This window comes from Charadrius vociferus, unplaced genomic scaffold, assembly GCF_000708025.1.
Source record: "Charadrius vociferus isolate BGI_N301 unplaced genomic scaffold, ASM70802v2 scaffold431, whole genome shotgun sequence".
NCBI lineage: Eukaryota > Metazoa > Chordata > Aves > Charadriiformes > Charadriidae > Charadrius > Charadrius vociferus.
The window spans coordinates 299,981-313,388 of record NW_009646943.1 but is presented as its reverse complement, the minus strand read 5'-3'; the positions used below and the strand labels follow the sequence as shown (position 1 = coordinate 313,388).

Below are 13,408 nucleotides of genomic sequence, written 5' to 3'. Positions count from 1 at the left end.
ATTAACAAATTGCACATCCCCGATAACAGCTTCCTCTGGGGATCCTTGACTACTCAACACCAATTCAGTGACAGAGTGAAGGTACAACCTTACCATCTCTGGCCTCACCAGAGGGATGGAAGACTATTGAACTCTCCAACTAAAAAGTATCAACCTCCCACCTGACAGCTGTCAAAAGGCTACTCGACATCAGCAGGTTTAAAAGAAAAACATCTAAAATGTAAGAGAAAGGACTAGCCTTGTCTGAAAACGCATGAGCATGATTAAGGGTCCCGGTATGCACGCACTTCCAGAAGCAACGCTAACGAACAGTGATACATGCAACTACTACTGAATGCTTCTGAACCCTCTTTGATGGGCAGCGCACGTACAGTATCTTTATGCATGTAATTTAAAGTTGCTTACAAGTGGAGTAGCAAAATCAACATTATTCAGCCCAAATCATCCCCAGTCTGTATTACAGATGCACATTTTGTGAGCATAATTCCACCCTATACCAAGTAATTTCCAGGTCTCAACATAAACCATGAACAGTTGTTCATGTGGAGCCATTTCAGAGAAGTTCTGAGACAGACAGACAGCTTATGCCGCTGGGAGATGCAACAGCGCACAGCCACCGGCATAGATCTGAATTCCCAGTAAATCACCAGGTAGTTCAGTCATTTGCCAGTACCATTCTACCTGCTTTTTTTTTTTTTTTATTATCCACTGGCTTATATATTACTTTTACATTGTTCATAAATACAATTAGCATACAGAAGATTGCCTATTTTCCAGCAGTCCGCAGGGTTTCATTTCAGCTTTGAATAGTTTCATTAATTTAAATTTGTATTAAAAAAACCCCACAAGTTTTACGTGCTCCAAAGAATGTGACTGCAACTAGAGCAGCATTAAATCGAGATATAAGCTTACCAGATAGCCAGCCACCTATGAAAATACAGTAAGTTATGCCTCCCTTGCATGAGTAAGAGACTTTAAATTCTGGCTACAGTTGAAGGCAGGCATTACAAATCCTTCCACAGAAGGTTCTGCTGCATCTGCAGCGTGCCCACGTGCCCTCCCTCCTTTCTGAACTGAACTGTAAGCTGTCTATACCTTCATTTCTTCTGGACTCCAAAAAGAGAAAGCAGTAGGAGCAAGCAGAGAACATGCACACAGACAACCTACCTTGAAAAACCCCGATTTTTGGTAATTTCTCTTCTTTGATGTTTGCCCCGTTTCACACGTACGCTGCGGGTGAGCCCAAGCAGTAACCCATGCTGTCTCCAACTTCACAGCTTACCTGGAACGGGTCTCCGTATCCTCAAGGCAGGGGAATGGCAGTACTACTCTAGCACAGACAGCGTTGCTCCAGGATGACTCTGCAGCTGTAAAATGGTTGCTAAAGGTACGGCGGACCTTCTGCATCCACTCGGCAGATGCTAGGAAACATAATTTAGCAAGGCAATGTAACTTGTGCTGGGTTGAGAGGCAGGTAATTCCCTACTGCAGCCACAGTAGCAAAAATGAGAACAGACTTTTATCAGTTATCTAATCAAACCATTTTTGAAATTTGCAGAGATGTAAAAACACAGCCAAAACCAATCTGAACAGCTTCATCCTTGGTATGTTAAAAGGAGTGGGCCTACTTGACACTTAATTCCATGAGAACATGATGTCTCCCCGGGGTGGGCTATGAGAGACAGATGAACAGCCTGATCCTGTTTACCCAGTAGGTACATTACAGACGTGTACATTTTAAAGGCAATTTACTGTTAGGTACACCAGGTTTCAGATCCTTCCACCCTCATGACATAGGAGATCTGGTTTTTGGTGATATACGCTGTTACCTGAAAACAACCACCCTCAGTGCACAGTGGAAGCAAATCTGGAAATATTCCAGATTACCTGGAATTACTTAGGTTAGCGTGCGCTTCCGTGGGGGACCAGGTACTCTACGTACTTTTGCCCAGTGAAGCTAGGCTCAAAGCCGGGAAGTGTACACTAGAGTAACCAGCATCAAGTCCTTCAACCACTGAAGGAATATAGGGGCCCGCACGGATGATTCAAGCAGGTTGTATCTTGCCTGTACAACACTTAAGGGTTTACCCTGTCAACCACACTTAAGGATAGAGTTCAAATACAATTAAGATGACTGGGCCATGTTTAATACAACATACACGCAGCTCTCTTGAGATGCGGGCAAATGGTATCAAAACTAAGAATAAAAAAACCCATCAGCCCAGAGAAAGATCTAGAATGAAACACTATTTCATAACATTTTTTATCACCTGTTAACTCAAAACCACTTTTTTTTTAAATATCCATGACTTCTGTCAATCCCACTGCTTCCTTTTTTTTTTTTTGCCTGGAATATATTTAAAGATTTCCATGAATACAAAAGTGAAAGCCACGGGGCAAGAACATACCCACCACTGTCCCCAACTCACTCAATTCCTGCCTGCTTCCAACTTCCGTGAACGTATCATCTATGCGTAGACATGTCCTGTCAGGCCACAAGCGTTAGATCCCTGGGAAGACAACTAATCATCTAACTACAAGTTAGACGGAATTAAAAGATGTGCAGCTCAATATATTACCAGTCCTCTAGAGCTTCATAAAAATATAAAAAGTTCAAAAATATTTCTACTTCCATTATTATTTTGACTGAATGCAGTAACCTAAGGATAGTATTTCTGTTAAATGTAGCGCTTCAAGTCCAAAATCCAAGATTCCTACAAGTATTATGAAAGTATCTGGAAGTTTAGAAGACTGCAGCATCAAACATCACAAGATCAAGCACTCAATAGCTGAAGGAACACAAAACACATCAACAAAAAATGTTCCTTTGACCAACTCGGAAGAATGACTTCCTGAGATACATCCTGGAGGACATGAAGAAGACACATTTTGAGAGCTTTATGCTCAAGGAAAGTCTGACAGATTGGGAAGGATTTACATTCAGGCTAATTAAGAAAACCTGCAAAATTATAGATTTCCTTGTCATGTCATCTGCTCTGACACCAAAGTTGCAAAAATCAGGTTTCAGACAGGTTGTTGAGACAGCAAGAGGACTCTCATTCTGCAGCAGATCGTATCTAGTCTTGTAGTCACCAAGCGCCCAACTCTTGCGCTCGGTGTAAAACTTATTGCTGAGAACTGCCCTGTCACAGATGTTTCAAACACACTGGAAAGTGATTTCAAATGAACTTTTTGAGGAAAAGACAGCTAATTATTGTGCTCTAATGCAAACTCTGAAATTAAATCTGAAGTTACTAATATGTATTAATAAAGTCCAAGCACAAAAGCTTTGACATTTGCAGTTAGCGCAGAACCTGCCACGCCACCCACAATTTTCAGAAACAAAGGGTGTGATCACGTATGATCTGGCCTCAGATTTTCGTTTCTGTTATTTCTATTTGTACGTGATACATTAATGTGTAATATCACAATTGTTGCAGCATTGGTGCATTTAACGTCCAAAAGGAAATCAACTCTTGAAAACATATGTAAGAAGGGGTCTCTTGTTTGCAAAGGAACTGAGTAAACTCCCCCTTCACAGGAAGCACTGCAAAAGCAGGGAAAAGGAAGCAGGATATAACATTTAGTTTCAAATTAATAACTACTATTATTTAGATTTTTGGAAAAAGGGGAAAGAATGTAGTCCTTGAGCTAGACCCACAGTTTAATTGCTGTTTTTCAATTGAGTATTAGAATAAATTTCAAAAGATGGTATCATGTAAAGAGTTTATTCTACAACCATCTTTGATTCACTAAAACTGGTATTCCAAAGGGAATCAGAGATTTTGAAAAAATACCACTAATGCCATTTTCCTTCAGCTTAAATTATTTCTTTTTTATTTTTGTAAGTCAAATGAGTCAATATACTGGTATTCCTAAATCATCCATCTTGCTTTTGATGAATTGGTCTACCATCATTGTTCTCAGTTATGAAATTTCAAAGTCTCTTTGGAATACTAATTTCATATTTATAGGCTTTAATTTTTTGATTCCATCCTATTTCCCTGAATTTTTTCTCAAGACAGTTGCTGATGTAAAATTTAATATAAAATATTTAGTCACAAAATAGTATTGCTTCTATGCACATTGTGGTAAGATTATTTTTTTTTTCCAATATAAACTATACCATCTTCCATAAAATCCTAAACATATTAAGAACTGCGATGCAGAACAAAATTACACAGGGTGAAACAGGTACCAGCACAACAGTGAGATTATATTACATCAAAAAATTTTAATGGTCCCAAATATATACTCAACAACTAAGCATACACTCAGGGGGGCAAAAAAAAATTATGACACAAAAGTGACCACATCTAGAATTCCACTCAATCTTTAATCAAGAAGGGACAAACAAATCCCCCACCTCCAAAAAAAATTCTGCAGTTTAAAGGGCAAAGGGAACAGATTAAAAAAAAAAAGAGGAAACTTTTATATTCGGCCCTCCCCCGTAGAGGTTTTTAAAACCTGTTGTAGCTTGACTAAAATGTTCAGAATGTACGATTTCAAAGGCAGGTCTCTTTTATCCAAAGAAACTGCTGGCATTCTTAACGAGTGAAGAATTATGGCAAAACCCGCCTCTTCTTCAGAAGTCTCATACATGGTCCAAGAAAGCGTATTCTGATTGTAGCAACTGACCAGCCAATCCAGAGTTCCACGAACAAAACTCCTGCCCTGTTGGCTTTTTTTTTTGTTTTGTTTTGTTTTGTTTTTTTCCATTTCCTTCCCTGAGAAAAGGGCAACGTGTGGTCCAAGCTGGAGAGCTCAAAGGCATAAGTCTTTCCCCTAAACGAAATATTTCCCATTCTTCTGCTCCTTTGAATTGGCACTTGATTGGCAGAAATCCGTTTGTATAGGTTGATCTGTGTCACACACAGTAATTCACAAAAGATTGCTGCTTTGCTGTGGGTTTGTTTTGTTTTCGGAAAAAATATCCTTCCCCCAACTGGTAACGTTCTTCAGCAGTTGCCATTATGATGACTCAAGCTTTGCTTTCTTTGACAAAGGTAAAGTTTCCTCCTTATCTTCATCTTCATCATCCTCTTCATCATCATCAGGATAATCTACAAGCCCAACGAGGCCTCCCTACAAAGACAGACACCATTACTATAATTAAGAAAATGTTTGCACATTGATACCTTATGTTTGCATTGGAAAATTATGTTTGCACAGAAGCATACTGATTCATGAAGTTTTGAATAAAATGAAGCAGAACAAAAATAATCCATCAGGATGAATGAAAATGACATCATCTGAAACATGTTTAAATGCATAAATCCAAACCGAGGTTTTACCTATCCAACTGGATAGAAATATTTCCAATTGTAATTTAAGAAAATAAAAAAATCTACAGCTCTATCTGTAAGATGTAAATATTTTTTTTTTTTTTTTACTGAGCATAGCTGAGTGCAGCAACGAGCAATCTGGCAGCACTTCAGCACTTCACAATACAGAATATCCTTCAATTTGAATTTTTGAATTACAGTACTTTTAGAACACAGTCTGTCTTCACAAAAGCTAGTTTAAATGTGTAGTAACTAGGGGTACAGGTGACAAAATTTAAACTACCTGGCTAGTGAAAATGAAAGCATAACTAGTAATGTTAAAAACTCCCCTCTATTGCAAATAACCACAAATTTTAAGATTAGGAGCTCCAGACCCATGAAGAAGTGGTACAAACTTCAACAAACTCCTCTAACTATAATACTTTCTGAAGCTTAACCAGCATTTGACTACAATGGCAGTTATAGGTACTTTACTCAAAGATCATATTACTAATGCGTATAATGATAGACATCCAAAACAGAAAATTTCAGCCAACTGTATACCAAAATACAACTCAATAAAAAATTACACACATTTTGGACATACAACACAACACTGACTATATTGCACATAAAATAACAGGATCAGATCATTACTGCAAAACCCAATTTCAACACTGTTTCTAGTTTTTGACTATGGCACATTAATAAACAGTGTACATTACACTGAAAAAGGTAGCTTATGCCTGAATTCGCCAATGGTTTTTCAGTGCCCTGCATGTTCAGTGTAACCTGAACATTTTTCTTTTGCCAGGATGACTTGAAATTTTGGAGCCAATACTGTATGTAATACGCTCCATATGTAAAGACTGTGTTTCAGACTCAAGCAATTATTCTGTCTGGGAGAGAGCAAGCCTCCAGCAGAATTTCAGAATAGATTGAACTAAATTCCAAGCCAATTCTACCCCTTTTAAAAAGCGCTTGACTAACTACTGTATTTTTTTCATAAATGAAATAAATCTGCTTTCCCCTTCCTCCACAGAATTTAGAGGAAACGTCACTTAGTTCTTCCAACAGCCAAACGCTTCTCATTCAGATGTTTTCAACAGAAAGTGATCCAAACACAAACCCTTAAGCTACGTTCAACTATAAGAAAGAAAAAAACCTAAAACCCCATTTGCCTTTACTAGCAGTTAGATGAACAAGCAGTATGATAGCATTAAAAAATAAGGATGAATCAGAGCTATTCTGAGGTTACCTGAGAACTGAGATATGTACCTGACTTTTCAGAAATGGAAACACTTGTTATGAAAGTAAATTCTCGTTATCTGAACTACGCTGTACCAAGACTACCGTATCCGCCCCCCAGTGCTGAGAAAACACCAGTCACTATTTCCCTGACTTGGTTTAAATAGAGTTTTAGCCAAAAATCTGATAAAATCCAACAGTGTCCTAAAATGTATTTAAAAATGCTGGGTTTGGATATTCACTGCAAGTTATACTGACTCTTTTAAATGGGCTTTCTTCTTCTACTTCAGTATGTTCCAACCCAAAACTGTATGTTATTTCAAAAGGTAAAAAAATCATGCTAGGAAATTAAAAATTGTTTACACTTTGGCTTACAGCAGCGATCCCTTCATAATACAATTTATTTCTTTCACATGTGCCAGCTATAGAATTCTTAACAATACTAAAGATGGTAACAGTAGAGATTCTCAGTGGGGGTGGTGGGACATCATGGAGTCTGGCAAAATTTGGCAATGTTTCCAAAGCATTTCTGTATTTCTACCTGCCAAACAGCCCCGTGCAATTTAACAATAGTAAAGTATTGTTTGTACTTCACAGTAAAGATCACTGCAAGCAGCAGCTACTTGAATGCTTCATACTTTAAGAATGTGAGCATTAGAAGAGCTTTTATTTCTTCTTTTTAGAATCACGATTCTATGACTCTCTTTATATACACGCCAGACCTTAAAAATGCTAACAGCCAAACAAAAAGTACACACAAACCAGACAGTCCATTACTGCTTAACACGTCAGAATTCATGCAAACTTGAGAAAGATGCTAAAGCAAATTCCTAGTCCGTAACAACGAAGTCAATCTATGTCCACTCAAAATTACCTTAGTTGTAATAGCTGCCATCTGAGATGTGCTTTTAGAAACTGACCCTGGAGACCCAGGGGACCCTGGGGACCCGGGAGACCCTGGGGATCCAGGCAGATTACTTGCAGATGACTGGCTGGTAAGGTTAGATTTTGTACCGCTGGAAAAGGAAAGCTTGAAACTTGGGCTCTGACGACCTGAAAGGTTAGTTTTCAGAAGAACTTCCTTTTCTTCACTCTCTTTCACTGGAGAGAAAAAATAAACACCAAAAAAATCCCAATGTAAAGCAATATTATTGAGCGAAACGTTTAATTACAAATCATTTTACTGTGCGGGAAAAGGCTTAACACTTTGTACAACTTGGTAAAGTGAGTCATCGCAGACTTTTTCGTCACACTACTCTACCACCTACCAGGTGTTGTCATTGGCCAGGAATGAACGCTTTTCTTCTACCAGTGATATCACCTGAACATTTACACCAAAAATTTTGAATTATAAACCCAAATAAAACACGCGAAAACTTGACTATCAGCTAAGACTGTCACTCAAATACTTTAAGAACTCAATCAACAACAACATTTTGTATCACTCTGCTTTTACAGACAACAAAACTTGTTTTGAAGGGGTGGTCCATTAGCTTGGTGTCACAATTTCAAAATCGAAGAACTTCAGAACAAATACATGCAAATCCTTCATTGCAGTAGGATTAAAGAATACGAGTTATGGCTTCTGCATAAGCCACGTGGCATTCTTCTTTTCATCACTTACATTTTTTCCTTTCCATGAATTTGCTGATAGGGTCCATAATATCTTCATCATTTTTAGTTTTGTCAGAAGGGGGCACCACTGCCTCTCCATCTTCCATATCGTCTTCATCAGTATTAAACCACATTTCCTCCTCGTCCTCCAGGGTTCTTGCATCCCTTCTGTATCTATGGTTTCTCAAAATGGAGCGCATGCTGCAGAACAGTAAGTTTTAAAACTTTTGATTAAAAAACCAACTCATATTAATAATAAAACTTCTGCTTGACATTTACACTGAGCTTACAGATAGAAATATTTAGAGCAATAAAAATACCAGCAAATCACTCTGTAATGTGCATCTTTATTTTCAATACAAGTATCATTAAAAACTTCTTCATAAAGCATCAAATAAAGTACAACTCTGCTAACAGCACATTCAGACTATTCCATCTGTCCAAAATTCTGTAACTTACAAACAGCACCATTAGCACCAATTAGCACAAATGTTACTAAAGTGTTGCATTCAGGCTTGGTTTTATAGTTTGCAGTGCTAAATAAAAAACTGTAAAACAAATGAGTTTAGGTACTATAGACTTTTCTTCTGGAAATACTTTATAACTTGTCAGAACTTGGGGTCCAATGTGTTAAAGAAAAAAAAAAAAAACAACCCAAAAATCTAACATTAAAAAGTCAGCGACCTCTTTCTGCCACATCCACCTGTTACACTTTTTGGTCAGTATCAGTATTTTCCATTCTTCAGGGCCTTGGATACAAAGTGCTACTTCTCCCTCCCTATTTGATCTATTAATAGTATTGGTCTATCTCAGCTCCACCTTCCTTTTCTTTTTTTCTCACAGAAGCAGTATTATGGCCTTAGAGGAGAGGGACAGTGATGTGCACCCTGAAGAACAGGGGCAGAAGGAGAAGAGAGGTTGAAAACACTCTTTTCATTGCCAGGCATTGATTCTAATGGTCAATTTCCAATAAAAGCATGAAACCCTTGACAAATTTTCTGTAGCACTTGTTCAAAATTTACTGGCCACAATGTAAGTCTGAAATTTAACGTTTTTCATAAAGCCTCTGTTACTGGAACCAAAATGTTAGTAACACAATCTGAGCTTATTCCATTTTGAGAAAAAGTCTTGCATTACTGACTGAAGGAAAAAGCCAGAAGGGAAAAATTAGGAAATTACAAGGTATTGATAAAGAACGCTGAATTTACTTTTAAAAATAAATCTAATTCTGAATAATTTGCTTGCCAACACTATCAGCCGGATCTATACATACCGCATCATTTGACATTGCATTCAAATTCAAGTTCTGCTAATAAACAAAGCTATTATGTAAGTGGCACTCTTCTGAATACTTTTGTAGCCCACAATGAAATTTTTGGCCGCCTTCCTTACTGAGCTATTCTTTGCTAAAATGTGTGAACAGATTCTTGTTATTTTTGCGTTTTCTTATTTCTGGGGTTTTACGTAAGAAATTACACGGACTGTGACAGGGGTTGTGCAGCCACTATACAAGACGTAGGAAGAAGGTAAAAACTGGGCTGGTTGAGCTACAGACCTCTTGAAGCTATCACTTTCTGTTGGATAAACTCATGCGGCACAACTACACACAACTATTTAGCTAAACTTAAGCCAAGAAAAGACTAATGTTTTACTTCCTATACTGGCTGGACATTACTGAAGGAAGTGGCTGGGTGTTTTTTCCAACACACGCATTAATCGTAGGCTCGAATTTCACAGCCATTTAAGTGCTAAGCCGAGCTGACAAAAGCCAAAATACTAACATCTCACGTGTAAAAAAAAAGTACCCAAAACTGCAGATCCCACACATACTCTTGAAAGTGCTCCAACACTTTAAAAGAAATCTACAGTTATACTCTCATTTTAATTGTACGAGTCTCAAATTTAAATATTGGTTAAGAAATCTTGTGGCATGAAATAAAAAAACTTAAAAGTCTGAAATGTCAAGATGGTCTAGTATAACTGATCAGGATTAATTGTTTAACGTGTTTTCAAACTAATTCAGGACAGCAGAACAAGAACAGATCTTGCTAACAATTCCTAAGAGTAACTCATCTATTCACACAAGCATTTTGTTTGAATGAAACTACACATAAAAGTAATACCAAATGCCAAAAATAAATGGAGTAAGAAGTCCTAAACTTCCTGGGTTTATGCACCCTAACCTTTTAACCTTGGGTAAGTGTGTACTAAGGAAGGAAATTTTTGCTCTGGCAAACAGGAGTGATTCAAGTGTTACATCAGATTGTTTTTCACTCCGTCTGCAAATCTATCAGTGACAAAAAAGCATCCTCTGAAAATTTCTTTGCACATTCTATTTCTCAATCATTTTGGTAGAGCTTATCTAAATATCTACTCCCACACATAACTAAAATAAAAGGAATTCTGATGTGAAATTCTAAAGGAAAAATCCACGGAATGGTAATTCACAACTAAACAATCTTTTAAATCAAACAGTGGGAATCTGTTATTTAAGCAAATGAATTTCAGATACTTGATAGGCTTCTAGCCTCATTACAACAGTGTACATAAGTCTAGGATATGGCATTATTACTGGAGGGCAGCAGCTACTATATTAGCTGAAATCTGATGAAGAGTTTGAAGCAACACATCTGGAAATCACACTATTAATCAAGTAAATTCAACAATGCCCAAGATGCAAGCAGGAGTCTAAATTATTTACACTTCCCACTACCATACAACAACCCAACAATATTCCCAAAACAAAATTAAAGCACTGATACAGTAGTAAGAGCATTTAGTGCATTTTACCTGTCAAGTTTTGGATTATCTTGTCTTTCCCTTTGTTGCTCAAATCGTAGTTTCAGTCCTTTGAATGTTTGCACGTAATCTACATCTTCCAGTGCCTTCCAGTAATTTTCAATTACATGAGCTGTTAATGATTTTATATCTTCCTATAGGAACGAACAAACATAAAGTGACTTACTTTCATTCAAATGAATTTATTTAATACAATGTAAAAAGCAACTGAAATGAGAGATTATTTTTAAACATTCAATTGGAAGCACCATATTAATTAGCTTATGTAAAAATGAGGACTATGCATACAAGTGTGGTTAAAAATCTAGAGCTACTAGTATTTGATTAGCAAAACAGACATAATAGCAGCAATTTTCTAGCAACAGCTCCTTCAAAACACATGAACGGAACCTAAAACCCTGATAGAAAATTATACCAAAAACAATTCTAAAAGGTCTTTCCCACTATAACTTATAAATATTTTTATATTGATAGATTAACTGATAACTGTTGTAATCAGTCAATTAAAAATGTTTATGATATACAGACTTAGCATTCATATTGTTTCTTTCCTCACTGCAAATAAATTACTTACATAAAAATAATTATTCAATGCATTTGTTTAGGATGAGAACAAGGAAGATATTTTTCATCAGAAACTAACATCAAGCTTTTCCTTTGTGACCATATAGTGCTGGTTGAGGTCCTTTACGAAAACCTCCCAACTGTTCTGCCATTCCAGTTTAGCGTTGTGGCTGTCCAAAGCCACTCTAGACAGCTGAGACTAGCACAGGTCTGCATACTGCAGCAGGAAAATTGCTCCTGTGCATTGTTTGGCTTTCTTAGCACTGCACAGCCCCTGCAATATACTGCAGAATAAATACCTGAATTACAATCTACTAAGGATAAGCAGAGGAACATAAATCTTAATACACTGATTGTTCTCCTTTTTGGTTATGTGCGCAAAGGTCACCTCTTACAAATGGTAATACATCAGTAACAACAAAAGCACACTTTTTTAAAAGTTGCTCTCTCTAAAAACAAACCTGGATGGAAAAAAAGTTGACGAAAATTATTTAAAGATACCAAGAAGTATTCTGGAAATGAAACCTGGGTATCTATGTGAAAAGTAGGGTAAGAAAATGAAAGATGATTTATTTCCCCATTGCATGAACTGTAGAATCAGCACCCAATCTCACAGAGTGCTGAAAGACCACAGCACAGAAGTGTGGGCCACCTATACGAACTAACTTTTTCACAGCTTCAAAACTGTTTTAAAATCAACTCTTCCATAATGATCAGGTAATCTCAGTCTTGAATTACGTTGAGTCCCAACTCAAAGAGGTCATCAGCACAGATGATTTCAAGAGGTGACAAAGACTCCCTTCTTCATCACCCACTTACTCCTCCGCGACTGTCTGCGCCCTAGCTTGGCCCCACTCACACATTTAGTCTGTACAGCATCTTGTCAGAATCTGGATGTAAACAACAGTGAGGAAACAGTACTGCGCAGGCAGCCAAACTGGTGTGAATATCTTAAGAGACTCCCCCTGGAAGGAACTTTGTAGCACTCCATTAATATAATCAAAAAAGACTGATATCTCTTCTGTATGTTTCCATATTCTGTTGCATTGACATTACAGAGCACTGCTAAATTTGATGTTTTTGTAGCAGTAGTTTTCAAATTACATTCCTGTTGTAACAGACCCATCCAATCTGCATGATGAAACTTGATTAGTGCTGCCTTTGCAAATCTGGGTACTGTGAATACACTATCGAGTGCATTTAATTTTCAAGTCCTGGTACTGTATGAACTTAAGAAGGAACATGTACAAATATGTAACAGTGATATAAAAGAAAGTTCATTTAAATACCGTATCATATATTTCCATTACGATAGCATAATTTAGGGTACAAGCAAAAAGAAAAGTCGTCTTGCACTACAAGATTCAACAATACAGTAATTATCTTCAGCATATAACAGCACTCACCACTCTGATAAATTCAAACATCTCTATTATGGCAGAATTCATCAGATTATAACGGGAACCATTATTTAGAAATGCTTTGACCACAGGTTCAAACAAAAAACTTTTCATTATGTAACGGTTGTAGAATTCATCCTTTAGCCCGATTATCTTTCTCTTGAAACGAAGAGCACCTGAAACAGAAGTGTTGTCAAAAGAATTTTTAAATTTAAAAGAAAAAAAAAATCTAGAAATTACTCAGCATTAGGGCAATTTGCAGCCTCAGTTCTTATATAGCATTACATTATTAATTAGAACCATGTAATACATTCAGGTATTCTCTGCTTCTCAGCAGTCTTGACTATACTGCTGAAGATTACTTATCTACTTCATCATAAAGAAATCCTCCATCATAACTGTACAAGTGAAACCACCTTTATTAACTGAAGAAATAATATACTACTGTTTAGCTATATTATTACTACTAACATAAAGGCGTATTTTTGATTTTTTACATTACTTATGATAAAGGTAAAG

The 13,408-nt window shown here is 37.0% G+C and overlaps 1 protein-coding gene across 2 annotated transcripts in view; it reads right to left on the bottom strand.

Annotated features, from left to right (window-relative positions):
• Nucleotides 1-4,319: 4,319 nt before the first annotated feature.
• Nucleotides 4,320-13,408, bottom strand: part of SMEK1 (SMEK homolog 1, suppressor of mek1 (Dictyostelium)) — a 45,446-nt gene continuing 36,357 nt past the window's right edge. For both annotated transcript variants that reach the window (XM_009895063.1, XM_009895064.1), the window contains 5 exons: nucleotides 12,896-13,065; nucleotides 10,917-11,059; nucleotides 8,137-8,327; nucleotides 7,387-7,613; nucleotides 4,320-5,085 (listed from right to left, as the gene is read on the bottom strand). In XM_009895063.1, the coding sequence (XP_009893365.1) occupies nucleotides 4,972-5,085; nucleotides 7,387-7,613; nucleotides 8,137-8,327; nucleotides 10,917-11,059; nucleotides 12,896-13,065 (845 nt within the window). In that variant the 3' untranslated portion in view covers nucleotides 4,320-4,971. The remainder of the gene's footprint in view (nucleotides 5,086-7,386; nucleotides 7,614-8,136; nucleotides 8,328-10,916; nucleotides 11,060-12,895; nucleotides 13,066-13,408) is intronic.